This window comes from Cyprinus carpio, chromosome A1, assembly GCF_018340385.1.
Source record: "Cyprinus carpio isolate SPL01 chromosome A1, ASM1834038v1, whole genome shotgun sequence".
Classification (NCBI taxonomy): Eukaryota; Metazoa; Chordata; class Actinopteri; order Cypriniformes; family Cyprinidae; genus Cyprinus; species Cyprinus carpio.
Genome location: NC_056572.1, coordinates 15,881,501 through 15,907,986, shown reverse-complemented (window position 1 = coordinate 15,907,986; position 26,486 = coordinate 15,881,501). Strand labels below are relative to the sequence as shown.

General features: G+C 39.0%; 1 protein-coding gene across 1 annotated transcript; it reads right to left on the bottom strand.

Moving 5' to 3' along the window:
- Positions 1 to 599: 599 nt before the first annotated feature.
- LOC109101118 (sodium- and chloride-dependent GABA transporter 2-like) lies at positions 600 to 25,196 on the bottom strand. Its single transcript, XM_042749529.1, has 14 exons — positions 24,873 to 25,196; positions 23,953 to 24,087; positions 18,891 to 19,031; positions 17,212 to 17,290; positions 16,992 to 17,124; positions 14,634 to 14,768; positions 13,628 to 13,731; positions 6,852 to 6,976; positions 5,904 to 6,016; positions 5,699 to 5,836; positions 4,828 to 4,930; positions 4,267 to 4,367; positions 4,015 to 4,185; positions 600 to 948 (listed from the first exon to the last, which is right to left on the bottom strand). Exons 1-14 carry the CDS (start codon positions 25,036 to 25,038, stop codon positions 820 to 822), a joined length of 1,773 nt encoding a protein of 590 aa, XP_042605463.1. The 5' UTR covers positions 25,039 to 25,196; the 3' UTR covers positions 600 to 819.
- Positions 25,197 to 26,486: the final 1,290 nt, after the last annotated feature.

Sequence of the window (26,486 nt, the reverse complement as noted above, 5' to 3'; positions counted from 1 at the left end):
AATCTACTGAGAGTCATAATTTATTTTAAAAAAAGTGAATGCATTAAAAAATGAGAATGAGTGTTTTTTTTTTTTTTTTTTTTTTGCATTCAGATGATGGAGGAACATGCTTAATTATCATGAAAATAATGTCATAATGAAATCCATTAGATATTAATCAGATTCTTTGAGAATTTTCACACATCCCATTACAATATAAGCAAACATTCAAAAAAGTCATCATGCCAGTAAAGATCTGATTTATGAACACATCCTGGGCTGACTAACTATGACTAGCAAATCAAAACCAGGCACGAAAAGTTTCCAGCATCAGTAATATGTGATGTGAAATGGAAAGCAACAGTGCAGCATAGTCATTTGGATGAACAAGTGTCCAAGAGAGAACTAATCTATAGATCACATTTGGACTAGTGTACTGCTTAGTGTGCATAACAAAACAATTGAATTTTTTGAATTTAAGAATAAAAATAACACCATTTCTGAATCCAAGCTAGTTTAAAAATATGTTCTATTGTAGTCTGAGTCAAGAAAAAAGTTGTTCTGCTGGTTCATTTGCACTGAAAATGGAAGGTCAAGTGTAATGATTGATGTAAAAGTAGTAGGTCAGCCAGATTTTTAATGCATTTAGAGGATATATATACAAATAACACATAGTATAAACTTAGATTAACATGGGAGATAAGCTTTAATTGCTTTTTATTAAGCTGCTGGCCACAAATAAAGAGTTTCTTTTACCTTAGAGTCTTCAACATTCCACTACAGTCTCATATCAGAGCAAACGATGGACTTTTTAGATCAGATCTGTTCAGTTTCACTCAATTACACCATGTCCTTAACTGGATCTTTGGGCTTCTTTGTGCCAAGATCAAAGGTCAAATGCATACCAGTGTAAAGATGCTCGTCTGTCAGCGTGGAGTCCTGCGCTGGGCGGCACAGCAGACAGAGACGCTGGACACAGGAACACATAAATGGCTTGTTATTCAGGAGTGAGACATTAGGAGGGTTATTAGTCCAGACACTCGAGACTCTCTGTCTGCGTAAAGGATTTTATTTGCCACTTACATAAACAACTGTCATTTGGTTAACAATGATGCATGGCTTACAGGACTAGAAAGCTAGTTTGACTCCGGATGGCTTAAACACTTGGATTTGAGATTAAATGTTCTACATCATCACTTTTATAAGGGAATGAATTAGAACAGTCCCATTAAGCATCTTTGAATATGATATAAGTATTACACATGGAGCTCTCTTGAAAACTTTTACTACGTTTTTACTATTACAGCTGCTGAGATTAACTAATCATGGAGACTGTTGATTATAGCATTATATTTAGATCTATTCCGTCGCATGAATGGTTGCAGCGATGTGCATTGTAAGCCAATAACAGATTTTTGAGCGCATGAATACAGTGATCTCGTCATTGAAACTTGAATTTTGCACTCTCAAGAAGGCTTTAATCATAACTGGTGTAACACAATGTAAATAAGAGATTCATTTACAGTGTGAATATAAACTCACACTGTGTGATTGACATCTCCAGCAATTATAAAGGGAGTGTTTTTTGAGTGCTTTCTCTGTATAATTCAATCACAATTTAAAATGATTATTTTCATGCTACTAAGATATACAATGTGTATAAAGTCACTGGCTCGATTTACTGATGCATAAACAGCAATGAGTGATTTTGAGACAAAGAATATCTGACTGTACATGAATCATTACATATCAGAAATCACTAATCGCAGATTAGGCATTAGAATGAACTCGGTTACTTACATGTTGTGGTATTACTGTCAGGTCCATATCTTACAGTAAAAGTCCATTTGCAAAGCCTGCCCCGATTTACTAAAGTATCCACAGTGAAATGTACCGAACAAACAAATAATTCTCTTCTGAGACATCCACATAGTTAATGAAATAAATAAGCACTTTCCAAGGATCGGGATCCTTTGAAAGATGATGTTAAATTTAATCCAGTTATCCTGTATTGATCTTGTCTCCTTCTCATCTCTTTAATGCTCCAGTGGGCGGGGCCAAAGATGCGATGATGTAGAAGTAGGTGTTGTTCTGATTTTGCAGAGGTGGTCTTTCGTTGCATTATTATGTCATAATGTGACAAAATCTGAAACGAGTTGTTTTCTGATCTTGGTTTTGGCAATATCTGTTTTTGGTCTTTTTATTAGGTTTGGGTGTCTGTATCTTAAAGGATTTATTTTTTTTGCTTTGACCTCTTACATGTCAAAACATCAAGATTTCTCAATTCTTGACCCCTTTCCTGTGTTTACCAAACCAATCTTGTGTGTTTGCAGCCAGAAAGCATTTATTTATTTTCATTTTACCAAAGAATCCTGTCCAGTCAGAAGTTCCAGTCGTGTCTGACAAATTAATATGCTGGAGTTTCTTTTTGGATGAGAGTTTTTTTTTTTAAATCCTCCCAAACAACTTGTGGTGATGTAGGTGTTGTTTGATTGATTGATTTGTTTGTTTGTTTATTTGTTTTTTATTTATTTGGAAGTTTCTGACCCCAAGACTCAACTATTTTCTGCAATTCTCCAGCTGTGATCCTAGGGGAGTCTTTGGACACTCAAACTATCCTCCTCACCTTACTTTATGGCCCCATTTACACTGCATGGTTCAAGTGACCCAATTCCGATTTTTTCCTCTCATGTGGCACAGATCGGATATGACCGGTGAACTTGTAAGCAGGAAAAATACGCATGGATTCCGATTTTCTCAGATCGGATTCAGGCTTCATTCATATGTGATAATAAATCGGATATGAATCGGATACGTGCATTTGCGTGTGCCATGTAAGCAGACAAATCGGATATTCCCCAGTAAATGCGAGTCGTACATCATTTAAAAGTGACGTCAACTCAGGTGGACACCACCAACTGAGATCACATGACTTATTATAGGTGCGATGGAGGACGAAGGATACACACATGGGAGCAATGCGGAGGTTTCATGTCTTTTAAGTCCTCTTTTTTCTCCGCCGTATGAGACAAATTTTTGTTGACTTTTCAAAATATTGTGGAAAGCAAAACAATTTATAATTTTATTTGCATCTGCATCCATTGTATTTCGTGCTGTTTTACTTCCTTTTCCAGGTCAGAATGTCTATGTTTGGTAGTTTCAGCAGTGTATAGTGCAAATGCAAAAATCGGATATGGGTCACTTTTAAAAGATGATGTAAGCTGGTCGTCAAAAAAATCGGATATAGTCAGAAAATCGGATTTGGGCATCAAGACCTGCAGTGTAAATGCAGCCTAAGACAATATAGACACATGTCCTCTTCCAGGCAGATTTGTAACAAATTCTTAATTATTGCCCTGATGGTTGAAATTTTCTATTTTGTGAAGCTCAGCGATCTTGTTCTGCAGATCATAGCTATATTCTTTGGTTTTACCCCTTGTGATGGATGGTTAAGGGAATCTGGCCTTTGTGTTCCTCATATATAATCCTGTGAAACAGGAAGTCACGGCTGGACAATTTCATGCTCGTAGTCTATATACTGTATATATATTGGGTTCAGTAAATAAATAGGAGCCTGATAAAAATGCTTATTTTAAAAGAAAATTTCAAATGGCACTATATGCTTTTGCATATAGATATATACATAATATACATACATACATAACGCATACATACTGTATGTGCATATGTATGCGTGTGTGCATGTGTGTGTGTGTCATTTTGAACTTAAACTTATTTTATTTCAATTAGTTGCCAAGGCAACATTTCTAATTTTCAAATTTATATTTTATTTTAGCTTCAATTAACAATTACACATTTGAATAATTTTAATTGTAGGTAACAATAACAACACTGGAGTGAAGCGAGAAAGACTCTACTACCGCAATGCTTTATGAGAGTGGAATCCTTTAGGATTATTAGTAGTTTAGTTTTTCACCAGAAAATTTAACATGCAAAGGGATTGAAAGGTTTATATTATTATATCACTCTGCATTCATGGATTTTAACATAGTATAGTGGCTTTTTCTTCTGTACCTGTTGAAGGGTTCCTGGCGTGTTCATGAGGCTGTAGATGGCGCAAAGAGGCAGAAGAGACACAGAAGACAGCGTCAGCATCCAGCCCATCGCCCTGGCCCATCTAGGGGCCGTCACACCGTTGGCGAGGGTGAGAGGAGACCAGAACATGAGCGAGAACCCAAACGTGCCCTAAACACACACAGAGATGTTCTCAGAGGATGCTGACGATCAATCAGCATCTGCTATCAGTGTCCAGATCAAGTGACCCACAATGCACACGGCGGGAGTCAGGTAACGCCAGCACAGACTGAAGATGCAGAGTGGCTGGTAACCGATCATGGCCTTAATATTGTTACTGAAGCGATCCGCACCTGAAAGATCAGCTCATGGAAGTGTCCATGTCCATGTCCATATTTCAACCCAAAAGAAAAAAAAAAGAAAAAAAAGAAAAAGACATCATATTTTTGATTTTAGGACCATTGACATTAAGCACATTTTCCCTGGATGATAGATAGATAGATAGATAGATACACTCTCATATTTAATCCATATATAACTATATATTATATAGAACCACTTTATGAATATATATAGACAATAAGACATTACGACATTAAGCACACAAAATATTATTGCACTGCAAAAAAATCTTATTGTCATTACTGTAAATGTGATCTTGAGTGTTATTGTATCTTATTAATACATGCTGTCCCTTAAGGTCCCTTATATTGTATCAGATTATCAGTGAACTATTTAAAGCAGCTATTGATACTAATATATTGATGTGTGTGTGAGAGTTTGTGTATCTAATGCGAATGTGTGTGTGTATACCGTAGATCCATCCGATGGCCACAGACTGACAGACAGACAGCAGCAGTAGGCTGGCTCCACTGCAGGAGAAATGATCATAGATCTGAAACACATATAGGCCTCCCTGAACACAGACAAAGAGAGGAGAGGAAGACAGCAATACGGACATCTTCATTATCAGATGATACAGATCTGAATGAGCAGGAATAAAGACCTCTGTCTGCTGAAAAGGTTAGGAAGATGTTTAATGTTTCTGAATTAAGTCTCTTCTGCTCACCAAGGCTGCATTTATTTGATCAAAAATACAGTAAACAAATGTAAAATATTATTACATTTTAAAATAACTTTTTTCCTTGTGAATATTGTAAAATGTAATTTATTCCTGTGATCAAAGCTGAATTTCCAGCACCATTACTCCAGTTTTCACTGTTATATGATCCTTCAGAAATCATTCTAATATGTGGATTTGCTGCTCAGAAACATTTCTAAAAATTATCAATGTTGAAAACACTTGTGCTGCTTCATATTTTTGTGGAAACTGTGATTCATTTTTCAGGTTTCTTTGATAAATAGAAAGTTCAAAAGAACACCATATATTTGAAACAGAAAACTGTTGTAACAGTATAAATGTCTTTACTGTCACTTTTGATCAATTTAATTTATCCTTGATGAATAAAAGTATTAGTTTCTTTAAAAAAACATACTAACCCCAAACTTTTGAACGATAATGTAAATCTATACATATATTTGATTTAACATTTATACTGCATTTTAATTGTCCAGTAACATTTTTATTTAACAACCAACCATTCACTTGCATTTGGCACTTGGTGAATGTTCATTTTCAACTCTGACTTTGAATGAAGAAGGGAATTTGAATTAAATGTCTCACCGGTGTCACCATCAGAAGTCCGATCAGGAAACAGACCGAACACACAAGCAGGAGCAGAATCTCACGCCGGTGACGTCTGCGGATGAGTGTGGGATACAGATCTGACACGGACATTATCAATGCCTCCAGACTGACGAACTAAACACAAATACAGCGATCAGCACTGCTAAACCTACAGTGCACACACCTGAGAATCACAGCACACCTGAGTGTCCAAACCCAACATGAGTATCATGAGGAAAAAACACACGGCCCACAGCTGTGGCAGAGGCATCATGGACACGGCCCGTGGATATGCTATGAATGCTAAACCAGGACCTAAATGAGACACACAGCATGATAGTGATGTACTGTATACGTATATACAGATATATTCACAAGATGGCTGTTATATAGAAGTGTGGAATTACAGCTAACAGGTCCCATTCTCAGAAGGTTCTGTCAAAGTTCTCTTAAAGTTATGAACAAAGATTCTTCCAGTAACATTAATTCAAGTGTGTTCATTCAAGTTATTGAATCCTACATAATTTATTCAATTTATGAATCCTACATATTAATTTCTAACAACATCAAAACAGGATACATACTACCCTAAACAGATAAAAAAAAATATTTGTATATTTTTTTTTGACACTAATATAACTCCATAAATAATTTAACAAAAAGTGTTTTTGACACCTAATGGTACTCCACACATACTCGGGTCAAAATGACCCGAACACAAAATGTGTGACATTTTAAAAAAAAAAAATTTATAGCAAAGTTTATTGCTATTAAAAATCAAAAAATTACTTAAAAAAAGTAAAAAAAAGTGTATTTTGAGGGTCTTAAAGCCTTTTCAAAGATTCATGCCCCTACTAAAAACATGTTAGAAATTTTACGCATCTCTTCTGGGTCAAAACGGACCTGAATGCATTACAAGGGCTAAACAACTGGAGGTTCTGAGCATTCAGAAACAACATTTTCATAACTTAATGGGAGCATTTGTAAAATGTTCTTAGAGCATATTTTTATTAGCTAGGATGTAGATGATGTAGCCTACAGTTGAAAACATACCAAATATTTCAGGTGTCTGCTTCAGAGCAAAAAACTGCTTTCATTGTGAACAGGCATTTATAATTTCCATCTGAACTTACACAATCATGCTTCTTACCTGACTCCACCACGTCTGCGATATCCACACCCTGCTCCTGTGCCATGAACCCAAGCATGGAGAAAATGGCAAATCCTGCAATGAAACTGGTGCTGCTGTTGAGGAGACACAGTCTGAAACAGTCCCTGAAAGACAAATGTCTCGAGGTTACATATGTAACCATGGTTCCCCAAAGGGAATGAGAGGCTGCCTCAAATGCTTTGGGAACGCTCCCGGCGAGACACCGTACTGAAGCATGTGTTCCTTTCCCTAAGAACAGTTTACATCCCTTGGCATCTCAATCAGGGAGCATACATCCTATCGAGACCGGGGCTGAGGCCCGGGGATAGGAGGTTCCACCCAGAAGTGGTGGAACTCCTTTGGGGGGAGGTCGGCCAGGCAAAAGTGGATCTATTTGTGTCGCAGGAAGCAACACACTGTCTGCTCTGGTTCTCCCTCATACAGCCAGCTCCACTTAGGCTGGATGCCATGGTGCAGACATGGCCGAGGCTTCGTCTGTACACATTTCGCCCAATCGCTCTGCTCTGGGGAGTTATGGAGAGAGTACGCCGGGATGGGGTCCATCTTTTGCTAATAGCCCTGTTCTGGCTGGGCCCGAGTATGGTTCTCAGACCTGGTGTCCCTCCTCCATGGCTCGCCACTGGAGATTCTGATCAGGAGGGACCTTCTCTCTCAGGTGGGGGGCACCATCCTTCACCCCCACCCAGAGTTATGGAAGTTGTGGGCGTGGCCCCTGAGGGGGCACAGCACATAGCATCTGGTCTATCAACTGAGGTTGTTGAGACCATACTCCAGTCCAGAGCTCCCGCCAAGAAGAAACTGTACACCTTGAAGTGGAAACTTTTCACCTCTTGGTGTGGACAGTGACTGCAAGACCCAGTCAGCTGCCCAGTTGGTTAAGTTCTGTAGTTTCTGCAGGAGCAATTCTCCACAGGGTTATCCCCCTCCACTCTGAAGGTTTATGTGGCAGCCATAGCTGCTTACAACACCCTTCAGGGTGATCAGTCAGTGGGAAGACACCCGTTAGTTACATGTGTCCTCCATGGCACCTGGAGGCTGAGGCCAGTACAGTGCACCAAGGTACCTTCATGGGATCTGGCAGTGGTTCTGGAGGCTCTGTGCAAAGCTCCATTTGAACCCATCAAAGATACCTCAGATAAGCTTCTCATGCTTAAGACTATCTTCTTACTCGCTATATCCTCGCTGAAGAGTATAGGGGACCTCCAGGCTTTTGCTGTGTCAGGCCTAGAGTTTGCCCTAAGCATGGTTAGGGCATTCCTTTACCCGAGACCCTGGTATGTCCTTAAAGGGCCCACCTCATCGCCAGGTCCCATTGTACTACAGGCCTTTTTTCCTCCTCCAGTCCAGGAAGCAGGTCAGGAGAGACTCAATCTGCTGTGTCCAGTGCGAGGACTGCTACTGTGTCCAGTTACGTTCACAGAGCTGCCCAGTGGCGTAAAGCAGATCAATTATTCGTTTGCTTTAGTCCACCTAAGAAAGGGGTTCCAGCGACCAAGCAAGCTATGAGTTGGTGGGTGGTTGAGACCATCACACTGGCCTATGAGTCCTCTGGACTCCAGTCACCCATGGGGGTCAGAGCACACTCGACCAGGGGTATGGCGGCTTCCAAGGCCTTATCAGTGGGCGTGGCCCTTCAGGATGTTTGTGCTGTGGCAGGCTGGTCCTCTCCACACACAGTCATCCGTTCCTACAGTCTGGACTTGACATTTACTTCAGGGACCCAAGTCCTTTCATCTTGATGTGCTCGCCAGATGGTCGCAGTGATTTTGCCAAGTGAGACATGTTCCTGGACCAACATCTTTTGATGATCCTGGATCAACATTATTGTCTAAAATATTTAACCTAATCCCTACCCCTAAACCTAACCCTACCCATAATTTATTCCTAAAATCAGTGGGAAATGATAGCTGATTAACAAGGGTGTAGAAGCACCTAACCCTGATTTTAAGCCTAAAACAGATATTTCCTTAAGCGTTATATCTCAATTCTGATTGGTTGATTGGAATGTTGTTCCAGGATAAACAAGTTGTCCCTCGCCAGATACACACCAGACAGGGACTTGCTCATATGGCGCAGTGGGTATTCTCATTCCCAAAGTGTTCGAAACAGCTTGAGTTCCTGAAGGGGAATGTCTCAAGGTTACGTATGTAACCATGGTTCCCCGAAGGGAATGAGATGCTGCGTCTCCCTGCCATACTCCCTGCAGGTGCTCGCTTCTGCAGAAGCTAACATGTGCGCTTGCCAGTGCCTTTATGCTTCCTGGTTGCTCACGTCACCCCGCTCATGACGTCTCGCTTCGCTATTGGACTGATTTCACACATGCTTCAGGACGGTGTCTCACCTGGGGTTCCTGAAGGGGAACCGATGCACATTTGTGATGGTGTTATTTTGGTGGTTACTGATTACATGCAGTTGACATAAGTTTAAGTTGATGTACTAAAATGAAACAAACTAAAAGTAATATATAAATAGTTCAAAACTATTTAGAAATAATTTTTAAAAGAAAGAATAATAGTAATGGCAAAAACAACAAAATTACTGAAAATTTACATTTACATTTTGTCATTTTGCAGACGCTTTTATCCAAAGCGACTTACAATTGGGGGATACATAAAGTGATTCTTCTTAAAGAGGCAAACAGACACAGGAAGTGCTTGTAATACCAAGTTTTAGACATTGTTCAAATAAGTGCAAGCTAGAAAAAGAAGGAATAAATAAAGAGAAAGACAGATATTTTTTTTATGATGAAGTCAAGTAGCTTCAAAAGAGATGAGTTTTCAGCTGGCACTTGAAAATTGTCAGGGAATCACCATTCCGGATAGGGGTGGGAAGATCATTCCACCAGCCAGGAATGGTGAACGAAAATGTTCTGGAAAGTGATTTTGAGCCTCTCTGTGATGGTACCACGAGCCGTCACTCACTAGCGGATCTCAGACTTCTGGAGGGGATGTAGATCCATAGTAGTGAGTGGAAGTAAGCGGTCGCTGAGCCTGTGGCTGTTCTATATGCAAGAATTAATGTCTTGAACTTGATGTGAGCCGCAAACGGTAGCCAGTGCAAGGAAATAAAGAGATGTGTAACATGGGCTCTTTTGGGCTTGTTGAAGACCAGTCGTGCCGCTGCATTCTGAATCGTTTGTAGAGGTTTGATTGTGCTTGATGGAAGTCCAGCCAGAAGAGCACTGCAGTAGGTCAGCCTAGAAATGACAAGGGCCTGGACAAGAAGTTGTGCAGCATGCTCTGTTAGAAAGGGCCTGATCTTTCTGATGTTGTGCAATGCAAACCTGCGAGATTGAGCAGTCTTTGCAATGTGGTCTTTGAAGGTCAGCTGGCCTCAAAGGTTACACCAAGATTTCTGACTGAAGTTGATGGGATAATTGTAGAAGAACCTTGCTGGATGGATAAATCATACTGTAGAGTATGAGTGGCAGGATAGACAAGAAGCTCAGTTTTTGCCAGGTTGAGTTGTAGGTGATATTCTTTCATCCATGCCGAGATGTCTGCCAGGCAGCCTGAGATCCGTGAAGCTACTGTTGGATCATCTGGTTGAAATGAGAGCTAGAGCTGTGTGTCATCAGCATAGCAATGGTAGGGGAAGCCATGTGCCTGTATGATGGGACCCAGTGATGTCGTGTATGTGGAGAAGAGGAGTGGTCCAAGAACTGATCCCTGAGGAACCCCAGTGACCAGTTTATGTGCTTTGGATACCTCCCCTCCCTAAGCCACCCTGAAAGACCTACCAGTGAGATAGGATTCAGTCAAGTCAAGTCTGCTTTATTGTCAATTCTTCCACATGTACAGCACATACATACAGAGAATTGAAATTGCATTACTCTCAGACCCTTGCTCTCAGATAACACTAACTGTACAACATTAAATACAGATAAAAATATAAAGTACAACTATACAAATAGGTCATGTAAAAAGAAAGATAAGTAAAGCAGCACAAGGCACAAGGCAGATAGAGTACAAACAAGTGAAGTAAACAAACAGTGCAGATATAACAGTTCTTTATTTAAACTGACAGAAGAGGTAGTTGGATGAGGTCAGTTAAATGCTGAATGAGGTAGTGAGCAGACCAATGCTGTACAAAGTGTCTTGTGCAGGTCACAGTGTGTTAGTGGGGGAGCAGGGGGGGGGGGGGCTGTGGGGTTTGGGGACTGAGGTTCAAAGTTCAGTGGTGCATGGGGAAAAAGAGGGGAGGGGGGCAAGGTCGGGAGGGAGTTCAGCTTCCTGACAGCTTGATGAATGAAGCTGTCCTTCAGTCTGCTGGTCCTGGCCTGGAGACTCCGCAGTCTCCTCCCTGATGGCAGCAGACTGAAGAAGCTGTGTGATGGGTGGGTGGGATCACCTGCGATGCAGAGTGCTTTACGGGTGAGACGGGTTCCATAAATGTCCTGGAGGGAGGGGAGGGAGACACCAACGATCTTCTCAGCTGTGTGTGACCCATGCTCTGTGTGACCCATGTGTTGAAGGGTCTTCCGGCAGGACGCGTTGCAGGCACCAAACCACACAGTGATGCAGCTAGTCAGGATGCTCTCGATAGTGCCTCTGTAGAAGGTGCACATGATGGGGGGCTGGGTTCCGGCTCTTCTCAGTTTACGGAGGAAGTAGAGACGCTGCTGTGATTTCCTGGACAGTGCTGGGGTGTTGTCGGTCCAGCAAAGTGGAATCCCTGTGATGCCCAGTGATGAGAGGGCAGACAGGAGGATCTGATGATTCACAGTGTCAAAAGCAGCAGACAGATCCAGCAGAATAAGAACTGAAGATTTGGAATCAACTTTTGCAATCCGCGGGGCTTCCAAGACTGACAGTAGCACAGTCTCAGTTGAATGGCTACTCCTGAAACCTGACTGGTTAGTGTCCAGTTTGTCGTTCTGTGGGAGAAACAATGATACCTGGTTGAAAACATCTCTTTTGAGGGTTTTTGCTATGAATGGAAGGAGAGAGACAGGTTTGTAGCTATCTGTAAGTGAAGTGTTTAATGTAAGTTTTTCGAGCCGTGGGGTTACCTGAGCCTGCTTGAATGCAGTGGGGAAGGTGCCTGTGTAGAGAGATGTGTTGATAATATGTGTGAGTGCTGGTAAGAGTGTAGGAGAGATTGCTTGGAGGAGGTGTGAGGGTATTGGGTCTAGAGGGCATGTTGTAGGGTGGCTAGAGAGGAGAAGATTTGATACTTCTGCCTCAGTGAGCGGACAGAAGGAGAAGACGGGAGTTTTAGCAGTGGGTGTGGTTGGTTTGAGGTCTTGTGTGTTTTTGGCTGAAAATTGACTACTGATTGTTCTTTTTTTTTTGTGAAGAATGTGGCAAAATAATCGGCTGTTATAGAAGTGATGGGAGGTGGTGGAGGGGGACAGAGGAAAAAATTGAAGTTTTGAAGAGATTACGTGTGTCTGGGGCGCTGTTGATCTTGTTGTGGAAGTATGAAGATTTAGCAGTATGGACTTCAGCAGAGAAAGATCAAAGCAAAGACTGATACATACTCAGATCTGACGGATCTTTTGATTTGCACCATTTTCTCTCTGCTGTCCTGAGTTTTGTTCACGAAGAACATTGGATAACCAGGGGATAGAAGGGGCAGCCCTTGCTGGCCTGGAGGAGAGAGGACAAATATCATCTAGACAAGAGGTTAAAGTAGAGCTTAAAGTGTCAGTTGCTGCATTCACATCCAGAGATGAGAAATGGGTAGGTGAGGGAAGAGTGGAGGATACTACGGAGGAGAGATGGGAGGGGGAAAGGGAGCATAGGTTTCGTCTAAAAGTGACCGGTATAGGGGTTGGTGGGACACAGGTAGTAAAATGTAGTTTAAATGTAATGAAGAAATGGTTGGTGATATGTAGGGGTTTTACCAGAATGTTGTCTGCAATACAATTGCGTGTGTAAATTAAGTTGAGTTGGTTGCCTGATTTGTGCGTGCTTGTAGTGGTAAGTCGTTTGAGATCGAATGAAGCAAGGAGTGAATGGAAGTCTGAAGCATAAGAGTTGTCCAGATGAATGTTGAAGTCACCAAAGACTAAAAGTGGACTGCCATCCTCTGGGAATGAGGACAGCAGCCCATCTAGCTCCTCTAGGAAGGTGGACAGAATTTGCCCAGGAGGGCGGTAAATTACCACAACCTGGAGTTTTATAGGAGCTGTTACAGTGATCACATGAGATTCAAATGAATTATAATTGCATAGGGGAGAGTTGGTTGAGTATTTCCAATTGTTAAATGAGCAGACCAGTTCCCCCAGAGAAAGAGAAATTGTTAAAGAGAGCAACTGGGGTTGCTGAGTCTTCTGGATGAATCCAGGTCTCAGTCAAGCCCAAGATGCTGAGTGTGGAGTCTAAGGAAAAAACAGAAATGAAGTCTGCTTTGTTGACAGCTGACTGACAATTCCAGAGACCCACAGAGAAAGAAAGAGATTTTAAAATGAAAATTAAAATGAAAAATCTAAAAATAAAAGCTAATTCAAAATCTTAATAACAATAATAAAAAAAAAAACTACAATAGTAAATAAAAAACTACGCTAGATAAACAAGCACTATAAGACTGCACTAGTAACATCAGTATCATGGGTTTGATTCCCATTGAATACATTAACTAATAATACGTGTACCTTTAATGCAATGTACATCGCTTTGGATGAAAGCATTTACCAAATGCATAAATGTAAATAAATCATTCCAAAATAGACATGACTTAGGAAAGTCAATAGAGTCATCATTGTTTTCATGTTGACATGTGTAAGAGACTTTGTGAGAGGAAGGACACACTTGTAACAGTCGTTGTTGAATTTGTTGTAGCTGCCGAGAGCCGTAAGACTTCCCAGACAAATGCCATATGAGAAAAAGATCTGAGTCCCAGCATCCATCCATACCTCCAGAAGAGAGAGTGAGAGAGAGAGAGAGAGAGAGAGAGAGAGAGAGAGAGAGTGAGTGAGTGAGAGAGAGTGAGAGAGAGAGACTGACTTATATTTCGGACTTCATATTGAGCATATTATTCAAAATTTCGATTAAAACTTTATCTCTGGCTTTTTGCAAACAGCCTCAAAATGAACTTGTTACAGATAGTCAGTCACTGTTTAAACAAATCCTCTCCAATTCTTTCTCTGCAGACTAAGAACTGAACAAAGCAGAGCATCACAAATGATTCACTGACAAATCAAATGCAATATGATAAAATCAACCAGAAACTGCATGTGGTCTTTATATTGGTTGTGTCTAGTAAACTTTTATTCCATTTTCAACAAAAGTTTCAACTGATTGACTTTATGATGCCAAGGGAAAGGTAATAATACATTTCCTTAATACCTGTATATACAGTAGTCAGCATTTAAAGTGGATCAAAACCTTTCATAAAAATTGTCCTTAAACCAAAACAATACCCGTTCTTGTCTTAGGACAACTTTGGTTTTGATCCACTTCAAATGTTGACTATACACACACACACACACACACACACACAATCCCACCCACTTTTTTCATAAAAGGCTTGCAAATGTATTTTCAAAATTAAATTGTGGCATCAAGGATATGAAGTTAATTTGTGGTTCTAAAAATCACACAAATATCAAATTACACATATTTAAGGGACACAGTCATCATTTTAGCAAATATTAATAATACGTCAAACAGAGCTCCTTGTTAATTTTCAAGTACATAAGTGTTAGTAGTGATTAATGCACGTTTTGTTAATGCATCAGATTTGTTCAGATATGCTGCAATGTGTTCAGACGTGCTGTGTGTTGTACTATGTCATGCCCGTGATCATGTGTCGTACCTGTGGGTCTGTCAGCCGTGTGTGATTGGGTTTCAGGTAATAAACAATTCCATCCACAGCACCAGGTAGAGAAACCCCACGGACCAACAACACCAGCAGCATCACATATGGGAAGGTGGCTGTGACATACACAGCCTACACAACACAACACAACACAACACAACACAACACAACACAACACAACACAACACAACACAACACAACACAACACAACACAACACAACACAACATATCTTAATAAACAGTGCCTTCATCATATGCAATTCAGTTTTAGAAAAAATATTCTACAGAAACGGCAAATTGTTTCATGTTGGAAAATATGAAATCTTTGATGGATAAAGGAGGTATAGTTGGTGCTGTATTCCTGGATTTTAAGAAAGCTTTTGAAACTGTAAATCATGAGAATTTACTTTTTCGGTTATTCAGTTTTAATTTTTCAACTGAGGCCGTTATGTTGTTTAAATCTTATTTAGAAAATAGAAAACAATGTGTACGGGTTATAAATGCGACATCAGATTACTTGGATTATAATATTGGAGTTCCACAAGGTTCTATTTTAGGCCCATTATTGTTTAGTATGTATGTAAATGATTTCCCAAATGTATGTCCTCCAGATGTCTTTTGTCAAAAGTATGCGGATGATGTTGTGTTTTATGTACATGCAAGTCAACAACAGGCTGCACAAAAATTGACTGAACCTATGAATCAATTTGCACAATGGATTATCAACTCATGTTTACATCTTAATGTTAAAAAAAAACTGCTTGTATGTTTTTTACTAAAAGGCCAGATTATGATGTGAAAGCAGATGTATTTGTCCAGGAACGAAAACCTGAGGTAGTACATGAATTTAAATATTTAGAATTATTATTGGATTCTCAACTTACTTTTAAAACACATATGAAGAAAGTGGTAAATATATTGAAATTCAACTTGGTGAATTTCAGATTTATCAGAAATAGTCTGACCAATGAAGCAGCAGTTCTATTCATGAATTCAATGATTATTCCTCATATTACATATTGCATGACTATCTGGACTCATGTAGGTCTTTTCTTAAACCAGTTGAAATTATAAAACTTTAATTATAATAATAATAATAAAAAAAAGATTTCACCATTGTATCATATTAACTAAGTTTTCTATTTAAAGTTGGGAACATTTGATTCAGTTTGCTGATTTGGTACTTATTTTTAAGATTTTAAATGGTTTTGCTCCACCTGTTTTTAAGGATTACATAGATCAGATAACAGGATGGTGTACACATGCCGGTATTAGAGGTGATTGTAATGTGCCATTAAGAAAAACTACCTTTGGTCAATTGTCTTTTGCTTTTAGAGGTACACATGAGTGGAATAGACTCCCAGTAGAGTTGAAAGAATTAAAGCAGTTAACAGGACACTGTGATTTCTCAAAAAAGCTGAAAATATGGTTATTGACCCATCAAAATTGTGTTCATTTATAGTGATTTATGGATGGTAGCCTGTAATTTTGTGTTTCCATAGACTATTTTCTCCTTGTTCTTAATGTGGTGTATTAATATTTTTTGTTTATATTTTCTCCCTGTCCTCAACATCATCCTACCACTATGGATTAAAATTTACCAGTATTGGCTAAATTTGGCACATTTTACATATTTATGTATTATTAATGTGCATTGTCCCTGATTAAAATAAATAAATAAATAAATAAAGTAAATAAATATGTAGCAAAATACACCTTGAAATAAAAGGTACAGAAAAAAAAATCAATATCAACATATATCATTAAATTATTAAATATATAATGACAACCAATAAATCAATACATAATAATCAATAATCAATACATATAAGCATATTGAAAAGCAAGTAAAAAATTAAATGAAACTTGACCTGGAATATGACATAACATATGTCTTTGAAATTAATATTGTTACTTTCACAAGAAAATCTAATTGTATGCACTGTTTTTATTGCAACATTTCATGATGCTTTTAATGATTTATTAATATATTTATTTATTTATGCATGCCACCTTACATTTCAATATACTTACATGCCTTTGTTGCGGCATTCCACGATGCATTTAATGATTTATTTACATATTAATTTTTTTATGCATGCATGCTTACATTGCAATGCGCTTGTATATTTTCAAGTCCTCCTAATTTATATGAAAAAAAAAAAACTTTTAAAAAATAACAAAAATAAAATAAAATAAATAATTAAATTAAAAAAACCTTAAATCCTAAAAGAGCTGAAACATCACAATGCAATAAAATATTCCTCAGAGTTACTGGACTGGGCATAAAGGAGTATCTTCTCTTATGTTATTGTATAAAAACATGGCCAGCACTCACTCATGAGCAGCGTTTACCTTGCCGGTGGATTTGACTCCTTTCCAGACACAGAAATAGCAGACTGTCCACACCAGCAGCAGACACAGGGCCAGACGCCAGTTTACTGAGCCCAGACGATCCACACTAGCAGACAGGCCCAACACCTCATGCCTGGAGAAAGACACACACTCACAAACACCCACAAATACACCATCAGATCCTTCAAATCATTGGCGCACGTTCATACCGGACACTTACTCCCAAAACTCAATGACTGGAGATGTGGCGTTTTCAGAGAGATCGCTCATGTTGTGTCGATCAAACCCCCTGCAGGAGTCTAGAGAAGATACAAAACAATGCATTTACACTTTATTACCCATGATTACACTTATGTACTGGTCTTTCTAAGTGTTTAAACTTTGGATGCTCTGGAAGTCATTTTGGATACATGTGTATGTGTATGTGTATGTGTGTGAATAGCAGCACCTTTAAAGGGGTCATGAACTGAGAAATCAAATTTCCCTTTTTGATTTTTATTGATATATAACATATCAGTGGTTAAGAGCATTCTGCAAGTTTCAAAACTCGTTAATTTAAAAACAGCTTTTATTGAAACCAAAATGACTCGTTTTGGAATGTGCCATTTTATGACATAATAGTGTGGCTAAGATCAACGCCTGCTTCTACATCACTGCCTCTTTAGCTCCGCTCACTGATACATGCTTATAGTAGGAGGAGAGGAAATACAAGAGAGATGCAAGCAGCAACCTTATGGTCTCTCTCTTGAAACCAACACAGAAGTGATCTAAACTGCAATTCATCAACTGGCCACTAGAGACTGGCTCCAAAAGGGAGTCAATCCCACAGACCCCATCATGTTAAAATGCCCAAATTTACAGCCTGGTACAAAAAGTTAATTTTGCACTTCTTGACCCTGGGGGGTGTATTTTTTTATTTTTTATAACTAATCTGTTTAAATTATATTAAGCTTTAAAGTTCGGTATAAATAAGGGCGTAGCTACTTGAGTAACAGGTGCATTGCTGCTGCTGTCACCACTGTCGAGCTAGGTGGGCATGGTTTCAGCAACTGGCTCCACCCACGTCCCGCCTCTTTTTTATTTTGGATTATCCAGGAGTGACACACAGTGCAAGGCGGATCGCCCTCAGGCACATTTCTAACTGGCATGCATCTTGTGGTGATCACTGGAGATCGGTTCTGCACAGATTTTGCTCATCTTAAACAAGCCTACTGTGTAGTAGAGATGGGTGGATCAGCTCAAACATCACCCGAATCCGCTGCTTCAGATTAATTATCCACCCGCACCTATATTTTTCTCTGATTTAGATTTCCGCCCCACCACTCAAATAAAAACTGAAATGTTAGTATAAAATATGCACATAGCAGTTTTCATAAATTCACACACACACACACACGCACACACGCACACACACACACACACACACACACACACACACACACACACACACACACACACACACACACACACACACACAGACACTTTCTGATGTTTGTTCATGCTTATTTTACGCTATAACTTGTATTAAACATCGGTGCATCTCTAGTTTATATGTGTCCCATCTTTTACTCTACACAACAACTTTTAAAATGTACTTAAAAGATCTGACGCGGACTACAGGTCTAGAAAATGCTGGAAGAGTTTTTAACATGTGGACGTGCTCTCTGTAATGTGCTCTATGGGTGGGGAATGAGCAAATCTCTAGAGTTCAGTCCTGAGTGTCAAGATGCTTGGATAATGGAAATGAACTGGGCCAAAATTCACCCTAAATCTTGGCCCGCTAAACTTGCATGAGCACATGGATGATGTGAGAGCACTGGCACACTGGAGGAATGGCCTAGATCTTCAGGGACAGACTGGGATTGTGAGGTATGTGTGAATGGGATGTATGTATCACACCTGTATTCCAGGTGTTGTTGCAGTGCGACCAGGGAAGCCGCATCTGGAAGCTGCTGCACAGGTAGAAAAATGCCCAGGCCAGAATAACAATATAATACACACAACTGTGTAAGATCATCATCTGACTGGCAAAACCCAGACCTGAAATAACAGAATGATCCAATCACAAATACAGAAACAAAGAAAAAACAAATAAAAGATAAATCAATTTAAAATTACAATGCAGAAATTCAAATTCATATAGACTCAAAATAAAGTTGCATTCACAAATAAAAACAAAACAGACACACTTCTATGACATGCAGACAGACTTTGGGCCTGTGTAACATATTTATGTAGTAATGTGACTACATTAATGTGTCATAATAGAAGGACTGCACCAAGTTTAAACACTATGGTGTGCAAATGAAATTTAAAATTACAGCAGTGACAAAGATTTTCATTGAATCATAACTGAAGTTTGGGTCTGTTTCTAACATAACTGTCACAATGCTTCAACTGTGGAGGAGACGAAGGAGTGCGGAGACGAAGGGGATTAGCATTCAACACTCTTCATTTATCCAGATACAGGAGCACACGGAACAGGCAGGAACACACACACACACACACACACACACACACACACACACACACACACACACACACACACACACACACACACACACACACACACACACACACACACACACACACACACACACACACACACACACACACACACACACACACAGAGCGAGGTTTGACGAACAATACCGGATGCTAGACATGGAAAGACATAGGGATTAAGTAATGGGACTAATCAAGGAAATGAACAGGAACCAGCTGAAACAAATAAACATAATTGACACGAGGGAGAAACTAGGTAATGGGGAGAACGTGGGGAGAAAAACACAAGACACGGGAACACAGGACTGATAATAACAAGGTTATAGTTATGAACTAAAACTAAAACCATAAAACAACACTTTTGTTCCTTAGAGTAAAATAAACGTTAACTGAAATAAGATAGGCAAGGCAAGGCAAGTTTATTTATATAGCACATTTCATACACAATGGTAATTCAAAGCACTTTACATAAAAGAAAGTAAAATAATCATGAAAGAAATAAAAAAAATAGTAATAATAATAAAGTAAAACGAGGAATTTAAAAACTTTTAAAATTATCGAAACATTGATTTAAAATGAATTTAAAACAGTTAAAAATAGAAAATGATTTTACATAAAATACAGTGCAATCAGTTCGGACATCGCACAGTGCTCATTCAATAAATGCACAACTAAACAGATGAGTTTTGAGTCTAGATTTAAAAGTGGCTAATGTTTTAGCATATCTGATCTCTTCTGGAAGTTGATTCCAACTGCAGGCGGCATAATAACTATAAGCAGACTCCCCTTGTTTTGTGTGAACCCTTGGTATTTCTAACTGACTCGATTATACTGATCTGAGTGCTCTTTTAGGTTTATATTCAGTGAGCATATCTGCAATGTATTTAGGTCCTAGGTCATTGAGTGATTTATAAACGAGTAAAAGTACTTTAAAATCAATCCTAAATGTAACTGGAAGCCAGTGTAAGGACCTGAGGACTGGTGTGATATGCTCAGATTTTCTGGTTTTAGTCAGAATTCTGGCAGCAGCATTCTGGATTAGCTGCAGCTGTCTAATCGTCTTCTTGGGAAGGCCGGTGAGGAGACCATTACAATAGTCCACTCTGCTTGTGATAAAGCCATGAACAAGTTTCTCCAAGTCTTGACTGGAAACAAAACTTCTAATTCTTGCAATGTTTTTTAGATGATAGTATGCTGATTTAGTTACTGCTTTGACATGAGTACTGAAACTAAGGTCTGTCTCCAGAATCACACCAAGATTCCTGACTTGATTTTTAGTTGTTTGACCCCTAGAGTCAAGGTATGCATTCACCTTGAGAACTTCATCTTTGTTTCCAAATGCAAGACTTCAGTCTTTTCCTTGTTTAACTGAAGAAAGTTATGGCACATCCATCTATTAATTTCAAAAGTACATTGGCAGAGGGAGTCAATTGGGCTATAGTCATTTGGAGATAAGGCTAGGTAAATCTGAGTATCATCGCCATAGCTGTGATAGGCAATTTGATTCTTTCTCATTATTTTACTTAGTGGGAGTATATACAGGCTAAACAAGAGCGGTGCAAGGATTGAGCCTTGTGGGACTCCGCATGTCATGGATGTCCACTTAGACTTATGCTCTCCTATACTCACATAATAACCTCTCCCTTCTAAGTATGACCTGAACCATTTGAGTACCATCCCAGAAATCCTGACCCAGTTTTCCAGTCTCTCTATTAGTATGTTATGATCGACAGTGTCAAATGCAGCACTGAGATCTAGCAATACCAGCACTGATATTTTGCCAGAGTCAGAATTTAAGTGAATATCATTTATTATCTTAATGTGTGCTGTCTCTGTGATGCATTCGAAAACCAGATTGAAAATTGTCCAGGTATCCATTTGAGTTTAAGTATTTGTTCAGCTGATTAAAAACTACCTTTTCTATAATTTTGCCTATAAAAGGAAGATTTGATATTGGTCTATAATTGCTCAAAATGGTGTTATCAATATTGCTCTTTTTCAGGAGGGGTTAACAACTGCAGTATTCAGTGAGTTTGGAAATGTCCCAGAAAGAAGTGAGGCGTTCACCACTTCTAAGAGATCTGCTTCTAAACAGTTAAGCACATTTTTGAAAAAAGATGTGGGAAGTGTGTCAAAATTTTGCTATCAATTGCTTAAAAAATAGACAAAATATATTTTTGATATTGCGGCTGCATTACTTGAGGATGTGCTAATCGCCTTCCTGATATTGAGGATCTTCTCAGAAAACAAGGAAGCAAACTCATTGCATTTGTTGTCTGAGAACATTTCACTGGGAATCTGACTGGGGGGGGGGGGGGGGGGGGGGGGGGGGGGGGGGGGGGGGGGGGGGGGGGGGGGGGTGGGGGTTGTCAGTCTCTCAACAGTAGCAAAAAGAGTATGAGTGTTGTTTAAGTTACTGTTTATACTCTGTCTAGCTGTGGCTAGTTTCACATTAAAAGCATGAAGGCTGTCTTTATAGATGCTATAGTGAATTTCAAGTTTCATCTTCCGTCACATCCGCTCAGTTTTTCTGCATTGTCTTTTCATACTCTGAACTGCTATTGATTTTCTCCAAACTGATTTCTGTCTGCTAATTTTCTTATTGACTGTTACAGGCACAATATCATCAATAACATTTTTAACTTTTGAGTTAAAGGAATCAAGGAGAAGATCAACAGAGTCTGCAGAAAAGCTTGGTGTTAAAGTTATAGCCTCCATAAATAGCACACTAGTGTTCTCGTTAATGCATCTCTTTCTGACAGAGGCAGACCTAGATATAGTGGTAGCAGAGATCTATAAATCAAAGAAAATACAGAAGTGATCAGATAGTGCTACGTCCTTGATAACAATTGATGAAATGTTTAGACCCCTACTGATGATTAAATCTAGAGTGTGTCCACCTTTGTGTGTGGGTCCATGCACATGTTGAATCAGGTCAAAAGTGTTTAAAACCGTTATCATTTCTTTTGTAGTTTTGTTTTCTGCATTATCTATGTGAATATTAAAATCCCCTGCAATAGCAAAACAGTCAAACTCTGAGGAAATCATTTATAACATTTCTGTGAACTCTTCAACAAAGGCTGGAGAGTATTTTGGAGGCCTGTTAATAATGATAAACAGAATGCGTGGAGCACCTTTTAGCCCAATCCCTAGATATTCAAAAGACAAGTACTGACCAAATGACACTAGCTTGCATTGGTAGACATCTTTAAATAGAGCAGCTACACCTCCACCTCTCCTAACAGTCCTAAAGTAAAGTTAGGAGGGGCTGCTTCTTTGAGGACTGTTGCACTGCAGCTGTCTTCTAGCCATGTTTCGTTTAGAAACATAAAATCCAGATTGTTTGTGGTTATTAAGTCTTTGATTAGAAGATGATTTATTTTTTAGTGAGCGAATGTTTAAAAATGCTAACTTGATGGCAGTGCTTTGTGTCTTTACAGCAATCTTAGTGTGATGCATAATAGGCTGCAGATTAGATGAGTTAGCCCTTCGGCTTGAGAAGGCCTTAGACTTTCTATCACATGATAAAACCTTTGGTGGTTGGGGGGCCCGGCGTTTTTTAGTTGATATCTGGGGGCTTGCAGCAAAAGAGTGGGAGAGTCTGGTCGCAGCATACACCGGTTCCTCCATCTCCTGTCAGAAGCATAGAAGTGGAGATGCTGGAGAAAGGGATAATGTGTCTGGTGAGATGGGCTGTGTCTCTGGTGTTTCCGGTGACTGTGATATGTTGTCTTGGCTTCCCTGGCTGTTTTCCAGAAAGTCGTCCTTGAGTGCTGAGTCTTGGAGTTGTTTTGATACATCACAATCTGTCTGTGATGAGCTCTGTGGGTAGGGCTCAGCCGGGATAGTGTCCATGAGCAGTGCTTGTTGTGGCTGCGTCATGTTATCAGTGTCCTTGTGGGATGTGTTAACCACATGACGACTCTGACCAGGTGTGTGTGTGCTGAATGGATTGAAACACTCTGCTGAAGGATGACGTAGGGAGAAGTAGATATTGTCCTTAAGCACTCTAGCACCAAGTTTATTTAGGTGGAGGCCATCCGGTTTAAACAGTTGTCTATGGCCCCAGAAAAGATTGAAGTTGTCAATGAAATTCACTCCTTTTATATTGCAAGATTGCAAGCAACTTTTCTGTTTATTTTTATTTTAAATTTTTATTTATTTCAACTTTAAGTTTTAAATAACTTATACTGTATTTTTAAATACTAATGACAAAAACACACAAAATTACAAAAACTTTAACTACTTTAAAATTAAAATGAAAACAGATAAGTCATACGACTTTTTTAAGTCTTGGAATAAACTGCATGAGTCATTTGGATTTTATCACTGCTGTTTGAAGCTTGTCATTCTAATAAACATTTTTAAACAAGAGTCAAAGGGACCATCATGAGGGTGAATAAAATATGAGAGGATGTTTACTTTTGGATGCACGACTACTTTCAAGGATTCAAACCTGCAAACAGAGGGCAGATTTTCATCCAGGCGCTGACTCCTCCCAAACTGGTGTACTGACCCAGAGCCGTCTCCAACAGGAAGAGAGGAATGCCACACACTACCAGGAATAACATGTATGGCACGAAGAACACACCTATCCTCAACAAACAGAGTGACAGAGGATTATAGGTTTGACAGCACGGGTCCTTTATTTCTATAGTGCTTTATACAATACAGACCACTTCAAAGCAGCTTCATAAAAATAAACAGGAAAACAGTGTTCTAAAATTCATCAATTATGAACCAACTTTAATTAAAAATGTAAAGCAGCTCTACCGAAGAAAACAGAGCCATTATTCTGATCAATTCAGTTCAATAATAGTGTTGATGTTGCAAAGTTTATCATGAAACAAATTGAATTCAGGTATAAAGCGGCTGGGATATAAATAAAAAATAATCATTTTTATGACCCCTCTTTATCAGTGTTATTTTCATTTTTTAAATATTTTGAATGAGTTTATTTTTATATTTTCAGTTTAGTTTTCATTTTAATTTTAGTTACAGTTTAAGTAATTTTATTGTGTGCTCATTCATTAGTAAAATGTGTTTTTTGTTCTCTATTATGAATACATTATGTTTGTGTTGTGAATAAGCTCTATGTGTATGTTATACAGTACGTCCTGGAATAACAAGTTCCATGATAATGGATAACACAGGGTTTTTCAAATTCAGAATATTTTATGTTTTGAGATGTTTATTTGTATCCCATCTTTTACTCTACAAAATATCTCTTAAAATATACTTAAAAAGTATTTTCATGCATATGCCATGCAAATATAAAAGTATACTTTTTGGGGACACTGTATCTCAATCAAGCATAAAAATGAATATTATAAACTATAGACAGAACGCATGACTAGAGCGCTGTATGTCTCTCACCTCCTCCGTTCTTGTAACACAGATATGGGAATCGCCACACGTTACCCAGACCGATAATCTGTCCAGCAACAGCCAGGAGAAACTCAGCTTTACTAGCCCACTGACCACGATCCTGCAGACCGCTGTCCTCCGCCTGACCTCTGACCCTCAGCACCCGTGAACACATGACCGGCTGCAGCAGACGCAGACCTGCAGATGCTCACAGAACCAATAAATGACAGCAAAATGTCCTAAATGAGTCACACAGCATTTCACTTACATGGCAGCATGGTGTTACTGTAATTTTATGCTCTGCTGGTCATATCAACCACACTTATCGTCCTGACTCATGTGTGTGTGTAACCAAAGATATTTAGGGAGGGGTGTCCCTAAATAGGCACCAATGAGAGCAACACATTCAGCAGGAGAGCAGCACATTCAGCAGGAGTGACTGCTATTATGTCAGTTATAACCAGTACAACACTTTATATATATATTAGGGGTGTAATGGTATGCAAAAATCACAGTTCGGTACGTACCTCGGTTTTAAAGTCACGGTTCGGTTCATTTTCGGTACAGTAAGAGAAAGAAATGCAAACTTTAAACTGCAGGTTGTTTATTACTATAAACTTTTTTTTAACAATTTGTTTACACTTTTTTAAACACTTTTTTAATAAAATATAATGAAATACATATAAAATAAAAAAAAAGAATAAGAAATAAAATACTGCTGCAAAGTTCTCCACTAAATAAAATACTCTCAGTCTCAAACCAATATCACATAATAAAATATAATGAAAAATATAAATAAATAACTATGATTACAGTGCAGCATTACCAATCCCAGCTTGTAGGCCTGCTCATATTTAAAAAATATATTTAACTTTTCCAAAGTGTAAAGTGCAGCATCAACAGTTTCAGTTTTTAGACCTGCTCAGATTTTTAAGAACTTTTCCACAGTTTTCTGCTTTCGTCTTATCGACTAGTCTTTGTCCGTTGACGTATTTCACTGGGAAACCGAAGTGTTCCTAAACAGGAGACCTTAATGATATGGGTGGCTCTTCAAGCTCCGGCTTGTCCATACTGTCTATGGGCTTGTCTGCATTGGCCATGACGCTAGCTAGCGAGAGGCTGGGCTAAAGCATGCCGTGTATGTTGTTCTACAGCGCACGGTGTGTGATTTTTTTTTTTTTAAACCACTTCAGCAGAAATCCCACATTAACATATTGACATGACCAATTAAAACTTTAGAATCAGCTGCAGGGCAGGATTTGCGTTGAACGCGGAGACTTCCGCCACTTAATATGTTCGTGTGGAAACATGAAAATGTACCTATGTTCCGCACACAAAATATTGCATTCAGTCATTCGGTATATATGTTCGCGCACATACACACACACACACACACACACACACACACACACACACACATATATATATATATATATATATATATATATATATATATATAGAAGCAATCAGACCAATGAGAGAACAACAACAGTATACAAGTGCCACGTCAAGTCTCAGTTAGTCTTGCGCAGTACACATACCCTTTTTTAAAAAATAATACAATGGAATAGAATGAAATGAAATAGAACAGAACAGAACAGGACAGGACAGGACAGGACAGGA